The 17,908-nt window shown below is 49.7% G+C and overlaps 8 protein-coding genes across 8 annotated transcripts; 3 read left to right on the forward strand and 5 right to left on the reverse strand.

Annotated features, from left to right (window-relative positions):
* Positions 1-130: 130 nt before the first annotated feature.
* Positions 131-1,468, forward strand: Z518_07986 (uncharacterized protein; the record flags this gene model as incomplete). The annotated part of the gene is made up of 3 exons (XM_013413729.1): positions 131-239; positions 413-1,123; positions 1,179-1,468. 3 exons carry the CDS (start codon positions 131-133, stop codon positions 1,466-1,468), a joined length of 1,110 nt encoding a protein of 369 aa, XP_013269183.1.
* A 1,594-nt stretch (positions 1,469-3,062) lies between these two features.
* Z518_07987 (uncharacterized protein) lies at positions 3,063-4,147 on the reverse strand (the record flags this gene model as incomplete). Its single annotated transcript, XM_013413730.1, has 2 exons — positions 3,063-3,889; positions 4,021-4,147. 2 exons carry the CDS (start codon positions 4,145-4,147, stop codon positions 3,063-3,065), a joined length of 954 nt encoding a protein of 317 aa, XP_013269184.1.
* Positions 4,148-5,482: 1,335 nt separating this feature from the next.
* On the forward strand, positions 5,483-6,973 carry Z518_07988 (uncharacterized protein; the record flags this gene model as incomplete). The annotated part of the gene is made up of 1 exon (XM_013413731.1): positions 5,483-6,973. The coding sequence occupies one exon, from the start codon at positions 5,483-5,485 to the stop codon at positions 6,971-6,973; it is 1,491 nt and encodes a 496-aa protein (XP_013269185.1).
* Positions 6,974-7,511: 538 nt separating this feature from the next.
* Z518_07989 (uncharacterized protein) lies at positions 7,512-10,510 on the reverse strand (the record flags this gene model as incomplete). Its single annotated transcript, XM_013413732.1, has 5 exons — positions 7,512-9,922; positions 9,975-10,015; positions 10,066-10,147; positions 10,207-10,303; positions 10,397-10,510. The coding sequence occupies 5 exons, from the start codon at positions 10,508-10,510 to the stop codon at positions 7,512-7,514; spliced, it is 2,745 nt and encodes a 914-aa protein (XP_013269186.1).
* Positions 10,511-11,862: 1,352 nt separating this feature from the next.
* Z518_07990 (uncharacterized protein) lies at positions 11,863-12,932 on the reverse strand (the record flags this gene model as incomplete). Its single annotated transcript, XM_013413733.1, has 2 exons — positions 11,863-12,330; positions 12,504-12,932. The coding sequence occupies 2 exons, from the start codon at positions 12,930-12,932 to the stop codon at positions 11,863-11,865; spliced, it is 897 nt and encodes a 298-aa protein (XP_013269187.1).
* A 611-nt stretch (positions 12,933-13,543) lies between these two features.
* Z518_07991 (uncharacterized protein) lies at positions 13,544-14,245 on the forward strand (the record flags this gene model as incomplete). The annotated part of the gene is made up of 1 exon (XM_013413734.1): positions 13,544-14,245. One exon carries the CDS (start codon positions 13,544-13,546, stop codon positions 14,243-14,245), a length of 702 nt encoding a protein of 233 aa, XP_013269188.1.
* Positions 14,246-15,567: 1,322 nt separating this feature from the next.
* On the reverse strand, positions 15,568-15,930 carry Z518_07992 (uncharacterized protein; the record flags this gene model as incomplete). The annotated part of the gene is made up of 1 exon (XM_013413735.1): positions 15,568-15,930. The coding sequence occupies one exon, from the start codon at positions 15,928-15,930 to the stop codon at positions 15,568-15,570; it is 363 nt and encodes a 120-aa protein (XP_013269189.1).
* Positions 15,931-16,108: 178 nt separating this feature from the next.
* Positions 16,109-16,752, reverse strand: Z518_07993 (uncharacterized protein; the record flags this gene model as incomplete). Its single annotated transcript, XM_013413736.1, has 2 exons — positions 16,109-16,398; positions 16,584-16,752. The coding sequence occupies 2 exons, from the start codon at positions 16,750-16,752 to the stop codon at positions 16,109-16,111; spliced, it is 459 nt and encodes a 152-aa protein (XP_013269190.1).
* Between the last annotated feature and the right edge of the window lie 1,156 nt (positions 16,753-17,908).

A 17,908-nucleotide genomic window follows, 5' to 3' on the forward strand; every position in this document is an offset into this window, starting at 1 on the left:
AGCGAACACCGATATTCAACTCCCCCTAGATAACACCTTTTCAGAACGAGTGAGACAGCCCTTGGTGGCCTGCGAGAACGGCCACGGCTTCATGCTCACTCGCCACTCTCTTTCCCCCATCTTCACCGATATGGGAGATTCCAACGAAGCATCTGCTGAAGTGCCCGTCAATGCGCTTCATGAGTCGGTCTTGGCCAGAATTGATCCTCAGTTTGCCGAAATTTATAATCAATATCAGTGTACGTGGGACGGTAATTTTTCCTTTTATTAGCACTTTGGTTCAGAACCGAGAGAACACCCCATGGGCTAGATCTCACAGTATATGATTGCTGAGTTCACTTCGAGCCAGTCATCCTCCATCTCTAGCACCTACGCCAGACGCATTGCTGACTCTTGTGTTCTGAATGAGTAGCAAATCATCTTCGTGCAGACCAAGTCTCTTACGAGATATACAACGCTGATCGGCCAAAGTATTCGTTTCCCACTCACTTGGTGGCCGGACCTTCTCCAGCATGTGGCAGCGCCACGATATATGAAATTCCGGTATCCGATCCCCAAGGATCGATCAAAGTTGAGGTATACTACCCCTCGCAAACAGCGATCACCAAAGGTGGATTACGGAGCCCGGACGGCAAACTGCCAGCCCATGTGGACTACCATGGAGGTGGGTTCGTGATTGGAAATCTCAAAGCAGATGAACATTGGTGTCGACAGGTCTGCGAAGGCATTGGCTGCATTGTCGTCAATGTCGACTATCGCCTTGCACCTGAATATCCCCATCCCGTCCCTGTCAATGACTGCTGGACTGCACTTAAATGGGTTGTTTCACAGACAGACCACCTCAGAGTGGATCTGAAGCGTGTCTCTGTAGGGGGCCTCTCGGCCGGTGGATGTCTCGCAGCCGTTGTCGCCTTGAAGGCTCGAGGTGATCCTTCTATCCCATATCCTCTTGTTTTACAAATGCTCATCGTCCCCGTCATTGATGCGAGGTATATTCCGATCGAGGGGTCATGCGCGCCTGGGACACAGCCATATGACAGCTATATTACCAATGAATTCGCCCCCATGCTACCGTTCCAACGACTGGTTTGGTTTTATAATCTTTGGCTCGGGACCGATCCTGGTATGTATACTTTGCCTTGGACCGTTGTTTCTTCACTAACGCTTTCGTTAAAAAGGGAGTCGCCGCCAAAAAGCAAATGAATTTACCGCTTCTCCGATCACGGCTTCTTCCCATGCAAATCTAGCACCGGCTTCTATCCATGTGGCCGAGATTGACCCTTTGGCGTCTGAGGCTATTGCATATCATGAAAAGCTGATCAAAGATGGTACACCAAGCACCCTGAAGATTTACAAAGGCATGGGACACCCATTTGCACACTGGGATGGTGGAAGGCTGGATAAGGCTTTGGAATTTGATGAGGACAGCAAACGAGCACTGAAAGATGCATACTCGAAGATTTCATAGCCAGAGAGGGAAATGTAACTTCTCCCTCGCATAGCTCTAAATATGCCGAGCACCATAGAGATTCCAAGGGGATTGTCGAACATCTCAGAGGCAGTCCAAGATTATTAAAGCCCAACGCTTTCTCAAAGTCTCAGACTCATCCAGCTCGCCTCTGCGGGAATCGATCATGTTGCCACTCACCTGATGATTCAACAATTCGATATGCCTGTCACCACTTCTTCGGGAGTCCATGATCCTCCCATTGCCGAATCGGTGCCGATGACTGTGCTGGCTTAATCGGGGAATTGCTGGATATGGCAGCATCGGACGAAAAAGTAGGTCAGCTACCAACCAAAGCTTGCCAATGAACATGTGATATTTGGTTTTCTTTTTTCCTTTTCCCTTTGTGTTCTTCTCTAATATTATTCGAAACAAATCAAAATTCGCCAGAGTATTCGCAGGGATAGGGATACACATTCACGCTTATACGGCCAAACCCCGTCCAGACCCAAAGTCTCGTCGAGATGAAGCGTATATGGTACCGGGGACCGGAAACACCAATGGATCTATAGTGTCAGTATGGTGAGTCTTCCAGAATTATCAAGGCGGACTCCATATTATTTTCATACCGGACTGATTGCTCCAGGTATTCCGGAAATGATACAAGCTCACTACTCAGCTTCCTCTCATCTGGCTTGGATCTCCCGGTCATCCGTCTACTATTGGATCCCCAAATGCAGTCTATGTTCACAACTCACGAATTTTCCATCCTTTCAGGGTCCTTCAAATCCCGAAGCACGAACAGACTTTGCTTCCTTGTTAACGTAGCAAGGGATGCTACCCTCGACCAGCTATCCCTCATCAATGCTTTAGAGCAAGGCCTGCTTTCAGGTGCCGCTCTCGACGTGGCTGATCCAGAGCTCCTGCCGCCCACAGACCCTTTGCAGAAAGCACCTAATTGTTTCATTGCTCCTCACATTTCTCGGACAAGGACCGAGTATCTTTCCAGATGTCTAGATTTGATAAATTTAGTCCAGAAAGGTGAATAAGCCCTCGTCTGACTACTAGGAGCAAGGGCCCAGTATTCATTGAAATGAGCCATTGTGTAGAAGCACGATGTGTAGAACACTTCTTCCCAATTCAGGACTACGGTACGGGATCACAGAAACTTCGGCACATCCAAATACACGCATGGCTGGCGGGCCTAACCTCCTGTCTGCACACGCTATACTAATCCGATCGTCCTCCCTAGCCTTGAGTTCTTGAAACATATTTGGGTATCAGTCTTCTCCACACTTGGTGTGTTGTTTGGGGGAGACTATGGGATTGAATACTAGTGCCAGCACACAAACTGATACTGGCTCTTGGGCAATGGCAAGGTAGAAATTGAAGGACAAGAAGGGGCGGATCTCGCGTCCCCTATTATCTTAGAGAGTCAGGCGTGAATGTTTCGGCTAAGGAGCAAAGCAGCTAGCATAGCTATTCATACGTCGACATAACATGATGTCCCCATCCATATTTCGGCCGCAAGTCGTTACGCCCGCAAATGAAACAGCGCGCCTCCACATGACGAACCACTCTTCTCAATACCCCTACCTCGTCCGTCGTATTGTATTTAACACCCCTCCGGTTCCCTGACAAGCACCAAACTCGCGCCGATCCCCTCACCATCCAGCGGCCGCTCATCAACCTCATCCTCCCCGCCGGCCGGCGCAAAGATCCTAACCTCCCTAATGCCTACACCTCTGTTCTTGAGCCACGCCTCATCCTCACTGTCGCGGGGCACGCGGATCTCAATCCCTACTCTGCCTAGCAGCTCTTTCATCGTAGGCTCGTCCTTGTTCGGCACGCTGAGGTGAAAACTCACACTCGTCGTCGGTCGATATCGGTATCCGCCATGGACTTTGGGTTCAGAGTCGGTCACTGAAGAATACAGTTTTATGTAGCTATCGATTTTCTCCTCGGGGACCAGGACTTCGACAGAGAGAATCCCCTTGGCGCCGCACGGGTGGGTCGAGATAGAAGTATCAGCGTAGGGGACACGGAGAGACCGCTCCGTTACGTCGTGGCAGAAGAATGGGGTGTCGAGACGGCCGGTGGGAAAACGCTTTTCCGCCGGTTGAGGGACATTGGGTGCAGAGTTGTCAAACAACGGCTTCGTCACGTACCATTCTACTTGCTGGCCGTCCTTGCGCTTGCGGCCGCCGAAGAGGGGAGATTTGAAGCGTACGCCGAGCTTGCCGTCGCCTTGGTCCGATTGAAGCCGTGTGGTAACGGCGCTATGCGTTTCTTGGGCAGAAGTTGGCGTTGTGAGGGCGAAGTCGATCAAGCCGGGTGATTTGGGGGCCCAGTCGAAGAACTCCTTAGGCTCCGTGATCCAGTTGAGTAGTTCGATGTACGTCCCGTCGGCGAAGATGATGAGTTTGTTGCGTGAGGAGCCACCTTAGGTCAAGGAAGGATGTGAATATTCCAGTTTGCGTGCAATGGTAGAAGGGGGGGGGAAACAAATCACTCGGATCAGAAGGAGGACGGGATGGAAAGAGCAAGGGCGTTTCTTATCGGGACCAACTCACCTGCATGCGTCCCTCCCTCAATGATATTAAAGTTCTCACTCAACCACGTCGGCGGGTTCTCAAAGTCCGGTGTGTCAAGGAGAAGAATCACATGGTCATGCAAATACGGGGAGACGGCCGCGTTCATGGTAACGCACTGGTAGGCAAGGCTTGTAGGACCCCGGTTTGAACTGACGCTCTCAATGTTTTCCTATTCCGTTGGATTGAATACTGAGGATGATTCTGGGCTTGAAATTCCTGACAAATTCCGCCTCTTCCTGATTCCCGAGTCTTCAGCGCTGAAATCTCAAGACGCGTTGTCCTAGACCACTGGTGATGGTAGATACTTTTTCTGATTTCGCTAGGATGACTCATGCAGGGAGATAGCCGTAGCGGGAGCATACGAAGGCGGATTTTTACTCCTCCTTGGCGAAAGCTTCTCCTTCACGCGGCTTGAGCTTGATTGGTCTTCTGCGTTCCTCCTCCAAGGAAAATGTCACGACTTGGTCCCCGCGCGAAGTGATGAGAATAGGGAGAATAAAGACAAGAAGAATTGAAAAGGAGAGGCGGAGAACTTCTCCAAGGAGAGGATTAGGTGTCTCCCCTCCGCCAGAAGGCACAGCTGAGGCAGATCCACTCTAGATGCTCTTCCAGACGCTAGGCCCATATACAGGCGGGCTCGATCACGTCTCTTGATATAAATAGCACACGCCTATGGTTGCTCTTTGTGATAGACTGTGGAGTCTAGAGAAAGAATGTGTTATTTTCTGTTTAACAAGAGAGCAATACTGAGAAGAAGGAAAGTTGCCAAGCCAACTGTCTCACGTGACACGTTGCCAAGGCAACGTGTCACGTGATTGGCCAACACTTTGCTGGCTAACCTGCTCGCAATACCCAAGTAAGTTCAAGCCACCCTCACCCAATCTTGCCAAATTCGAAGCGTGAGGGTGAGTCAAATACTAGAAAACTAGGGGCCCCGGACAGGATATTCCGCGGGGGATAAAAGCGTAGCTTTTGTATTGCCCCCAAACCCCCAGGCCTCGCTGCGCTCGAGAATCACGTGATGGAGCCGGCCACGTTGGTCTTGGTAATTCTTGGCGGCATGCGGCCTAAGTCACGTTACTGCCCTTTTTTTCCCCTGGCCGACGAATCGAGGTCACGTGTAGGGGGGTCGGGATTTAAAAGAAAGCTTACGCTTTCAATCAATCAATTAGATTCCAAGTTGAGTGTGGCTTGTCAACGTTGCCAATGGAATGCTGAAAGTTCTGAGGATGCCAAGGAGGATGGAAGAGTTAGCGCACCAGACATGACCCGGGGGTAGAAAGTGCGGCAGAGTCACGTGGACAAGCGCGTCAAGTAAACAAACCCCTCCAGCTCTCTATCTTGCCTAGCAAAATTCACGCCTCAAGATTCCGCAACTGCATCTAAGCTGCATATCAGGTCCGGCAAAGCTCAAAATGACAGAAGACGAGATACTCTGACGATGACGAACGTGATAACGGTATCCCATACTCCACTGGATATTGTACATCCAGGAGGTGCAGATTCAATGGGAAGTGAATTGCGTGACTCATTAAAAACAGGCAACCGTTCCGCACTTCGTCCTCCGTTTTCCCTTTCTAAGCCTGAGCGCAAAGCAACAACGTCGACCACCACTGCCCAGCGAAAGACTACAACACTGTCTCGGGGTCGGAGACGAGATCACTCAGCCTGCCCACAATTCTCCGCCGACAAAATCAAGGAGACCGATCCATACCGAGTCGAACTGCTTTGGCGAGAAGTCATGGCACCAAAAAATCCGTCATACTTACGCCCAACGAAATCCAGCCAAGTCAGGAACGAGGCCCGCCTGAATAAGCCAAATCCGTCACCTGAAAACCCTACAACAGATGAGGATCCAGCAGGTTCTTTCACAGCACCTACCTCTATAACAGCTACCAGCAGAAAACAGAGCGTCAAAACCGCCACGGTCCGCGACGTCGACTTCGAACACACTCAGTTAATTCCGCGGGGTGTTGACATGAATCGAGACACAGATGTGAGTCTGGGCTCTGTGGCAGGGGCTTACGCCTATTTTCGCTCCGAACCACCTTCGAACCTGGCGGAATCATGCGAATTCTACAGATCCATTGTTCAGAAGAGCCTGGCAGGAAGAGTTGAACGGGATGTAGACGATTCGATCTTCCCAGCAATGGGCGCCGGCTTTGTGGAATCCGTGCACACGGCCTATCGCAGCCTAGGGGAGGCAGGACTTCCAGAACCTGAGTTCAAGGCATATGCTTTGCAGAATCTGTTCATTGGGCAGTACGGCCTCCTAGCAGATGACACTAGACGGCAGCTTTGTGCTGTACGGTCTGTGGAATGGTCGCTCAAGCCCCGCGAATACCACGAATCCCGCTTGTGGCGTGCGCCTCCAATCCTCTCTCCGAACTCTCCTCCTTCCAAGCGCTTTGTCTTCGACATTTACCCCGACTGTCAATTCTGGCTTTGCGACAAGATCATAAATCCCGATTATCGAGCAAGCATCCGCCATGTCGTGTATCGCGAGGCCTTGGCTACATTCTGTCCCTATTTCTCGATTGAGTTTAAAGCCACAACTGATGACACGCGGACCGTGGAGAACCAGGTAGCCGCTGCAGGCTTGATTTCCTTGTTCAATCGATATCACTTGAAGCTCGACGCCAATCCTCATCCTACTCCAGAGCAATGGAAACTGGTTCGTCATTACGGATTGACGATGGAGAAAGAAAATTGGACTGTGTGGCTCTTTGAGCCCAAAATAGCCAATGAGGCTTGGGCTGGCTGCAAAATACAAAAACTTGATGATGGGACTTGTAAGGCTGGATCAGAAGTTCGCGGATTGCTCTCATGGATCAACGAGATTCATCGCTGGGGCCTTTGCGAGTACGCTCCAGGATGTGAAGATGATATCAAACACATTCTGGGGAGCGAGTTTGATGAGGGAGGTTCTTAGAGCGACGTCAAAGGCGGCGAGCTGTAGAACACTGGATGCCTAAACCGGACTTCTCGACTACGACTGGACAAATTGGGTGGAACGAAACAGGCAGGAAGCAGATTTAGAAGGGAGCCAAAATGGTGAACGCAGCCCAAAGTGTACGAAGCGGAGTCAAATGGATTCCCACTTCATTCGCATTTTTCCACCTCAAAGGCTAGACGGGCTTGTACGCGTATGTTCCTATGTCGAGTATTCTCATCCTTAGATCGACCGACCAAGCCTTCTCGCTCACTATTCACAAGATACCAGTTCTCATCCTTCCTACGAGTAACTCCCCAGCTTGCTTCTCACGAGGTCAAATCAGGGCCTCAATAGTCATTGGGCTGTATCACACAGCTAATGCCGTCATCCCTCATCCAGGCGAAAAGCCATTCATTGGTTCTTGATTTGTTCTGCACCCCGCCTATTTCTCCATGCCAGAGTTATATGGTACAGAATCGGACTCCCACCAAACACCATCGCCAGAATGAGCACACATCCCGTCTTTTGTCCATCTCTAACCTTGTTCTTTAGTCGTTATAGCTTGCTTGGCTTGCACTTTGGGATTCGTCGACGGATCGTCGGGTTTATTCGCAACGTTCGACAAGCTGATGGCAATCTTTCGCGGTTTCCTTCCCTCGACATGATTTTCCGTATCCCTGTTGCTCGAAAGGGGGGCAGTTTCTGTCGCTTGTTTGGATCGTAAGAAACCCTTTTTCCGTCGCAGGGAACTCTGCGAAGCAAGACCGGAAGTACTTGAAGTCGAATTCCTTCGTTTTGGACCTCCAGACAATTTCCCTAATTCATCATCGTCATCATCTTCTTGTCTCCGTCGTTTTTCTGTCACTCTTTCGGGAGGTGGTTGTGGCTCTGGTTCTGTCACTGTCTTGATCTCGGGTGATGGTTGTAACTTCTTTTCGGCCGTCGATCGAGATTCCGGAGACGATGTCTCTCCCCCGCTATCTGGAGTGAGGGGTGTTTGTGGTGGGGCTGCGTCTTTGTTATCCATAGCTTCATCTTCATCGTCATCAGGATAGTCGACCAAAGGTTTGCTGAGAGGAGAAGCACTGCCGTTCGTTATTTCCGACTTCATCCTCCTCCGGTGCCATTGCATTCTGTCTGACACATCCCTGGTATTCTCACGCTCTGGTTCCCCGTCATGTTCATCCTCTTCATCATCAGACGTGTTGAAGTAATCTTCTTCATTCGCATCCATCTCTGGCAAGCCTTGCCATCTTCCGTTCATGTGAGTGCGATTCATGGGTGGTGTGGCATCGTCCTGGCTGAAGAGTGTATGTTCTGGCTCCGGCTGGTCGGTCGTCAATTGTTCATATCTCATGAGGAGATTATCGAAAGTGTCGACATAGGTAATGTCCTGGAGCTTTTGCCGGTAATGCTCTCCGAGGTGTAGCACAATTGGTTTGATCGTCTCTTTCCGAATAAATTCAAACAGTTCCAAACACGCTGAATTCAGGAGATTATCCCGAGGCATCGTGTCGACCACGATTCCCAAAATCGTGTCAAACGCTCCACTTTTGATCACCTGAGCGGCATAGAACTGGTCTTGTAAAGAGACCCCGGTTCGGAAGAATTTCAGCGCCGTCAATTTCAACGGCTTTTGCGGTACTTGGAGTAATTGGGCCACTCGAGGTGCTAGATTTTCGGACAGAACAAACGGACGACTTCGCATCGAATGTTGTCGGACAAAGAAGGTCAAGATCTCCACGAGATACGAGAACAACGAGACTTCTTGATAGGTAAAATTTTGCATCGATTCCCGGGTTTCCAGATTCTTCAGAGGTTGGAACAACTTTCTGCACGATCGGTCGAAATTATCCTGTGCGAATTGTTCGTTCGCTGCTTGGGTCGGAGTCATTTGCGGCGGTCTTGACAGTTTGGTCATGAATTCGGAATTCTGTCGATTGCCCATAGGGTCATTTGAAGGGGGTTGAGGATCCAGTAAGATCTTGATCGCATCCGCCAGTTGGTTTTTCACGCCTAGATCGGTCTCGGCATGCAACAAATCGATCAGAGTATCTGTCAATGGGGTCTTCTTCTCGTGAACCGCCTTCAGCATGTAGCTTTTCATCATGTTGGGATCATGGTCCAGTAAAGCCACCAGAATGTCGATGCCTGTTGTTCTCATGGACGGCTCGGGGTGCTTAACCGCAAAGGTGATCACCGCAAAGAGGCCGTGGGCGATGAAATTGTTGAGCAGATTCGCCCTCGACTGCACTTGCAGGGTTTTGGCGATCGCGGCACATTGTTGCAAGAAGTGGACCGCCTGCTCTTTTCGTTTGATATCAGTATTGTCGAGGCTGAATATTGCAAAGAGTTCCTTCAGGAATGGGGTGTTGTTCTGGAGGTGTTGGACAATGTCGACTTGATTAAAAAAGATGAGAGAATTCAAAACTCCAAAGGTGGGATCGTCCAGGATCCGGGCCAGCACGACATCCTTCAAATACTGTAGACGCCAAGTTTGTCGGATTTTCCTCTTGATGTTTTGGTCCTTGATCTCAACCACCTCTTTATACCTCGATTCATCCGATAGATACTGTCGATGGTTGGCTTTGTGTGTAGGGAAATCTGGATCATATTCAAGCGCTCCCACAACGCCGATGATGATATCGTCGGTGACCAGGTGCTCGATGATCGTGTTGTCGTTCATGAGAATCAGAGCTTTCATGATGTTGCAGAGTCGATGCAAATCCGGGAGACTCTCAAGATCTTCGGCCATTTCCACCAACGGAATCAACTTGAGCAAATATTCTTCCCTGATCAAGAACTTGGCGAGAGCTTCACGACCACCTTGGGTTATGCTTGCTTGTCTGATATTCTGCTCGATTTCGTCCAGGTTTCCCAGTTCGGGCGGATTGAGGGTGAAGGAGGTGGACATGTTCTCAAGTGCATCGTCCGAAAGTCCGTCATCTTTGAATAAATGAGCATGCCATTCGCACGGTCACGCGCTCTGAAAACTTACCCGGTAACGACAACTGTTGCTGGACTTGGTGGACAAAATCCCTGAAACGAAATCAGATCCTTGTGCGAATGAATCATCCGGCGGGGCGTACCAAATAACTGCACAACCTTCCGCCTCCTGAAAACTGAGTGCCATATCGGTGCCATTGGTCTCGGTCCACACGATCAATGTGTCTACCACGCGTCAGCTATGTAAAACCCCCCTAAAAGTCCTAGAGTTATGTGTCTCCAACCTTGTTGTTTTTGATATCCATCCTCTTTCACAATCCGCGTTTCTAGCAACATGCGATCTGGCTGATCTTCCGACTCGACATAGATGCGCGGTTCATCCTGAGAGAAACAGGGTCAGCGCGTCTCTCTTTTCGGCATCTCATCCCAACAAAGACGCATCTGTCGGGGACCAAAGCATGATATGAAACATACATTGATGACCTGACCGGTACAAAAGCCGGTACCTCTATCAAACCAGTCATTGTCGCGCAGCTCGTATACTTTGACTCTTTTCTTGTCGTTGGCAAGCGGCGCTTGCATTGCCATGACAGAAGAAGCGGGAGCAACGAATGGACATCAGCAAGCGGGGGGGTCGAGGACCGTTTGCTGACTTTTGTTTCTGAAAGTGGCGAGGTGCGCAAAGTTGATGTTGGGTTCTCGTGATACAGAACAGGTGGCGCGGGGTGGGTCGGAGCGAGGTGCAGGCGAAAACGCTGTGCGGGAACACAGGCGAGAGGCAGAAATAAGCGCGCACTCTCCAGGCAGCGCACAAGGCGACAAGTGAGTTGGAGGATATGATCTGGACAACAGGTGAAAAGTTAGAAATTTCGTGGGGATGACGTGCATGCAGGATTGAGTGTCGCGATTAATTTGTGACAGACGATGGGATGGTGCGGTACGTGGCAGAGCAAGCCTCCCGGACGGATTGAGTTCTGGGCTCTTTGGTCTACACACAAGCGCAGACTCTCGATTCTGCAGCAGTTGGCCGGCCCAGGGAGGCGAGTCGCGATTTTGTTCCGGGCTGGTGGAACGACGAGGAGGCCGGGATTGAGGCTGAGACAGAGATAGAGTCTGGGGACCGAGAACTGGGTTCTTGGGTACGGAGCACGGAGCACGGAGCACGGAGCACGGCGCACGGGGTGTAAGCAGCACGACTACCGCTTGGTTGATCTCAGACTTAGCGTGGGGAGTATCCAGAATTACTCACTAACTCTTAGGGAGTAGAATCGTGGCAATATCTCTTCGTTCTCGTCGTCAATGATGGAATTCGAAGTCTGGGGGGTTGACGAGAGGCCACCGGGATGCCTGCAAAGCCCAAAAAGGCGAACCTGCTGGGCGCTGCGGCTCAAAGTTTCAGGACACAGGGGGCCACTTCCGGCTTGCTATTCACGGCGCAGCCAACACTCGGGGGCCAGACACTGCGAGGCGTAGCCAAACAGATTTCCAGTTCTCGAATTCAACTTCTATTTCACTAATACAACGCGAATCCTTGCTCCCACCATCGATCGCCCGCCCACCATCCTATCCACCTCGATCCTTCTTGATACCATGTCCACCAACCTTCGTCCTTCCCTCCTGGCCCAAAACCCAACCCACGAAGAAGACTGATTGGCACTGGCTCAAATAACCAAATTCCACAACGTGCAAAGTCGTTGGCCAGCAATGGGCCGGTGAGATAAAGATAAACCGTGACTACCAAAACATTCATCGTACGCCGCACGACTCGCGGGAGATGTTTCACGGATGGGACATGTTGGTGCAGAAGTGTGACGATTGATGATTGTACCAATATTCCCCATCCTTGAAGGAGAAAGAACATGAGCGGCCCGGAGATTGGATGTGACGGTTCAAGAGAAAAAGTTGTGTAACTACCACCTACGTGAATCGATCCGGACAAGCTAAATGCGATTAGAAGTTGAATGATTCGGGCAGCTGTCCCCGAACGGTCCAGGTCGAATCTCTGGATCAAGAACCTCGATGGTTCGGAAATTCCGTATCGAAACATTTGATGCCAAAACTTTCCCCAGAGACCTGCCAACCCAGAGTACAGCACCGATGTTGTCAGTGGGTACCAACAAGATGGATACATCCAAGGCTCGAGCAGTGGTGACCGGGTGACTTTCGAGATATCCACGAGAAAAGGGAGGACCAAGGTGAAAAATAATGGACTCAGGCTGAAAATGAAAGTTAGAGCTGTGATGACTCCCGTCATTGACATAAAGAGTCGAACGAGGCGAGTTGCTATTGGAATTGTATGGTTGAGCTTTGCAAGCCAAAGCCATGGAGTTGGTGATTCCAGTGGTCTCAATCCTAGAAAATAAGGATCCGTAGTCATTGTAGTCTTGAGTAGGTCCAACAAGAGGTAGCTAATTGTAAAGTCTTGTAAGCTCCGTATTTGAAGTGACTGTAGCGTGTGTCGAGGGATTGAAGTTGGTTTGCTTCGGTCATTTACTCTTTGAATGGGATTTTTTGGAGATGGCATTTGTGGTATCGGCGCATCGATTGACCCCAGGATTGAGATACGATGGTTCCAATTCACCCCTCGAAATCCAGTCGTCAGGTCTGCCGCCCAATCGATTACATGCAGCCACGCCGAGTCATATGGAAACCCTTGCCAAACCAGTTTGTGGGGTTGGGTAGCAGGACCATTAGATTTAGGGCCAGAGATCTGTTTGGTGTCTGTCGCGGTATACACGCTGGGGATCTTGCGTTGAGTTAGGTCAGTATCCGAAGGGATGCCTGACGCCAGAGATTTCGTCACAACCCCATTTTGATGTTGTCCGTCGTTCTTGATGTTGGCGGGTCTCATCTCCAGTCTTAAAAAATCACGTTCGACGTCGTTGAAGACAAGAAGAGCTGCCGACATGATTATTCCCCAGGCACTGCCCAGTCCAATACCGTACCCACCCACAAACCATAGCGTGCGACGATGAGAGGCCACGTATATGCCATGGCAAACAATGAGCATAAAAGCAAGGAATCTGAACGATCTTGCTAGCTTCAGCTGAAGTCTAGGAGTGATTGCAATGGCAAGAAGTAGATATAAGGCCGGTAGAGAATCCCACGGATAAAGAAAAGGGGTATACTCTCCAGATGCTATGGTAGCATCGTATCGGCTCTGGCGATCTGCTAAGGCCCGTCGGTAGAGAGAGACAGACTCATTGGCCATTCCTGTTTGATCCCTCGGTAGGTGAATAGGACGAATGCGACAAGAAGGAAAGATATCAAGAAGAAATGAGAAGCAAGGCTGACGGTAGCTCGCAAAGCCATGACATCGAGATGGGTGTGAGATCAAAGAATATGTGTAGTAGTCAGATTTTCAAGTCATATCGACGGTATGAATCGACAGAAAATCTTGTTCCTGGTTGTTCGGGCTCAAAAGCAGACCTTTCCCAATTAGGGATACAAGATACGGTGGGCTGTAACCTCTTAAGTGTAACCGCAGAAAGTTTTGCCCGAATCATTCAGTCACTTTACCTGGGCTTTGTGCCTATGCAAATGAATCTAACTCAGATCTGAGAACTTTCTTCTTCCAGGTGTAAGTCCTTTGAAGCGACCATTCTATCGGGACTTTGTTGAATGGAAGACTACTCGATAGGTGGTCTGCCACCGACATGCTACTATATCCACAGTTTCATTACTCCAACCGAAGAGCAACACGTCATCAAGGAAATTCAGAGGCTTCCGAAATCTCGATGGACTGTTCTGAGTCACCGACGACTCCTGTCTTTGCCGTCGCCTCTGACCGGCCCTTCTCGAGACACTCTTATTGCTGCTCCTCTGCCGGCATTCCTCAACTCGGTCGTCAGCCGATTGAAAGATCAGAACATTTTCGAAAATTCCGTTCATAAAGCTCCTAATCATGTCTTGATCAACGAATACAAGCCCGGGGAAGGAATCATGCCGCATGAAGATGGCCCAGCATACCATCCAATCACTGCGACAATAAGTTTGGGTGGCCACACTGTGCTTGAGATCTACAAGAAAAATGAACACGGAGAGCGTGAGGTCAAACCGACTTGGCGCATTTTGCAAGAACCCAGGAGCTTACTTGTCACCACTGGGGACATGTATGTTGACACTTTACACGGAATTTCTGAGATTGCCACGGACGAGGACCTGGACCCCCAGAGTATCATCAATTGGAACTTGCTCGGCAACAAAGATCTCTATGAAGCTGGCAAAGCTGATAGACAAACAAGAATAAGTCTCACATTACGTGATGTGATTAGAATCGCCAAAGTTGGAGGCGCCATGAAATTCATTACCAAAAGGCCCTAGATACCCGCTTCGAGACTTCTGTCCTGTCAATTGTGGATACTGAGCCCCGCGGTGTTTCCCTTTTCCAGGAATGATGGATCGTTTCTTCATTTACCAAACCATCATGCCTGCATCTTGATCTCCATGTCTGTTTCAATACAATGTGAACAATGGTTCAGAATGGCATCGATGGAGTCCTTTTCACCTCGACCGATGGGACGCCTGCAGCCTTGAACAAAGACCGCAACGAATAGGATGGTGGCGACGAGTCCAAAAACAACGACACAGATGATCTCGACTGTCGATGCTGTATATTCTCGCCCATTTTGGCGACAGCCTTGCGGCTGTATTGTAATATCACGCCTTTTTCGATGTGCCTTATGCCATCGCCCAAGTATTGGGATATGGAGATCGGAAAAGAATCAAATTGAGAATGCCAATCAACCCGGTAATGATGCTGCTGATCGATATGCGAGAATTCAGCCCTGTCCGGAAGCAGACTCTATGATCGCTAGGGTGCTTTGCAGCTTTTCCTTGATGAAAAGAACACAGCGCGAAGTGAAGCATTACCCAGCCAACACATATATACCCGATGGTTTGGTCTCCACTAGCTCGATGAAGTGCTGAAGAATCGGATCCCGTCAAGATGACTGAACATACGTAAATGCTCCCCGGTATCTCTTTTGACGACAAATATCAACAAGGCGCTGCAGGGGAAAGCGAGAGTTGAACCAATGCATGCCCTCGGCCACGCAAACAGACAATATGATTCAGTGCATTGGGCTCTCCATCTTGGGCGTTTTACTTGATGCTTCTGGAGCTCTCCTTTCCGATCATCTAGTTTGTATCTACTATTGCCACTGGGGAAGAGCGACGACCTCTTCCATCAAGCCAACTTGCTTCCACGGACCATGTTCATGAACTCGAGGTCGCGTCGTTCCACATGCAAGTACATCCCGCCGCTTTGGCCAGACGAGTCTGCCATTATCAGAAAGTCAAATTTCATATTTCTTAAGTGGTGGTTTTCAGCCAGGCAGTAAACGACTTTGACTTGCCAGCAAGGAAGGTCCCTCATGACTTTTCGTTGGGCAACACACCCATATCCACTTTACGAATTTTTCTTCATCCTTGACGCAACTCTAGGACCGAAGGTATGGGTGGATACAGTCCGGCACCACCCGCCATGAGGCGAAACCAGCCGTTTTGTCCCCCGATTTCATTGAATCGGGTTATCTTCTCCAAGAAGATCATCTTCATATCAGTCCTCTCAGATACTCTACGGGGTCTAATATATGAATCCAACTGTCCGATCAATGAACTGCCCAATATCCTCCTCGGGATAGTCATCCCGAGAATCCAGTTCCCTGTGCTCCGACACTGGCGACCGGCAAAGAAGGCCGCAGCGTGACGGGCAGGAATCGAGGATAGTTACCTTGTCGATCCCACGAGTCGAGCCGTGTGAAAGCCACCTCCAATCTCTCGAGCCTCGGCTGCGGATTTGCATCTTTCAGCAGTGTGTACAGATTCCCGACTGCTTGGCACAGTTTATCTTCCTTGAACGGCGGAGGACTACCGTTCGTCGATCTCAGGTTATAAGCGTCCTGAAATACGGTTTCTTCCACGGGCACTTCCATCCACAGCCTGATGGTACAGATCTGGATAGGTGAACTTGATCTCCATTTGCAAGAATCGATGCAAGAATTCATTGTGGGAGGGACGATAATATATCATGTAAAATCTGTCAGGCCAACGACGTCGATGACCACGTATGCAAATTTACAAAGTTTCCTCTCGAGACGACACACATGAATGCATACATTCGAATTGAAGTGGGAATACAGGTTTTGAACAGAAAGGAAAATACTTTTGTCCCTTCTCAGGAAGTCAAGGCGGCGTACTGATAACTGGCGTGGCAGACGAAGCAACAGCAGCGGTCAAGGCTGCGGAAGGAGATGGAGGTACCGCTGCTGAAGCAGATGCCGTAGGGGCAGCACTAGAGGCACTCGTATTGATCCCAGAATCAATCTTGGTATCACCAGGCCACACAACTGGACCAGGATGTGGTCCAAATGTAGGCCGAGGATTGATGTACATGTTGAACATCAACGTAGGATCGTGGGGTTGGTATGCAGCAAGATTCTCAACGATAGGAGAGGGGCCGCCGCGCTGGAGCTCTCAATATCGAGCTGTGCACAGTTGGAGTACATCTCTGGACCTTTCGGGTATGGTGCCGCCATGAATGGCAATATGCATGAGATACTGACCATCTGGGATCTCCTTGGGGAGGGTGAATGGGAGAGTGAATAGTAAGTTGTACATCAATCCGTAGACTTTGAATCAGTCACCAGAGCCGTCGTACGCGGTAATGTCGACATTGTCGGGCGCCCTGGGCATGAAGATTTGCAGAGAGGCGCAGGATGCCGGATCTTGCTGTTTAAGTTGAACTGGAAATCGGCTTCTTGACCGGCCTTGACGCTGAAAACTTTGATGCCGGTTGCGTAGGATTGAGAGTTGGTATTGCGACGCATGGTGGGACTGATGACCACGTTATCGCCGAATTGTGGCTGGAATCCCCGGCCGATTCGACGGACGTACTTATATTCATCGATAACGAGGTCGTCGACGACTAATTCAGGGAGAAAATAGTGGACAGATGAAAAGGGCCAGCAGGAGGAAAACCACTAGAGCGACAGCACCTGTTGAAAATTCCATGTCGTTGATGAGAAAGAAGGGACACATATGCCACTTGGACCGAACGAATGAATATATGTATTTCTGCTGGGAAGAAAATGAGTGATCTTTTGAAGCGAAGAAAAAGGAGGGAAAGAATGCTAAAAGAAAAAGGGGCGGGAAAAAAAAAAATCCTCTCCAGGTATGCGTACCGATTGCATCTGGCCTAGATAGAAGGGGGGGTGCGCACATGGGGATGGAGACAGCCGTTGGAAACCTAGATCTAGGTGAAATGGATCTAGAAAATCGATGTTCGATACGCGAGAATTTGTCCAATCCATACCCTTGTCGAATGGTGTTTCACAACGGGCTCCCCTAAGTAAGGAGAAGCGTTTGATTCTGCGGAAACGATAACATGGACTTAGAAATGTGATGTTGTGAATCCAGATGTGGGTCAAAATGGTGGGCCGCCCAGAAAATTACTAAAAGGGGCACAGCCTTGGGCGTGCGATGGGGAAAGATTTGTGATTTTTGTATCTTGATAGTGCTGATGGACTTTGGCTGGGAAGTCTGGGAGATGAGGTCCGGGTCGGCCTTGGTTTCAGCTTGAAAAAGGTCGGTTTGCCTTGGGACGTCCACAGGGCATGAGATCCTGCAGAACTTCTTACACTTAGATGCTTTGACAGAGGCGAGGCACTGTTGTCATGAGAGGAGTCCTATCCAGGGGCAGATGAAGTTCCCATTGAGCAAAAGTCTCTCATGTTCAATCACCTCCGGCACAGATATGCAGGAGCTGGGGAGCAGTAGAGTATTGAGAGCAAGGTATTGGAGAACGGCAAGAACATATTTAGACAAGACCGCATCACAGCAGATTTTCGGACGTAAAAATATTTGCGACAATTTCGAACTGGTTGTCTGGCAGTCAAGCCTGAGGCGCCTCTGTCGCCGAATGACTCGGTTATAACGTTAGTCTTAACGCACAGGATAATGCTAGCCCAAAAGAACAGTAAGAAA

The sequence above is a fragment of the Rhinocladiella mackenziei genome, assembly GCF_000835555.1.
Source record: "Rhinocladiella mackenziei CBS 650.93 unplaced genomic scaffold supercont1.6, whole genome shotgun sequence".
Classification (NCBI taxonomy): domain Eukaryota; kingdom Fungi; phylum Ascomycota; class Eurotiomycetes; order Chaetothyriales; family Herpotrichiellaceae; genus Rhinocladiella; species Rhinocladiella mackenziei.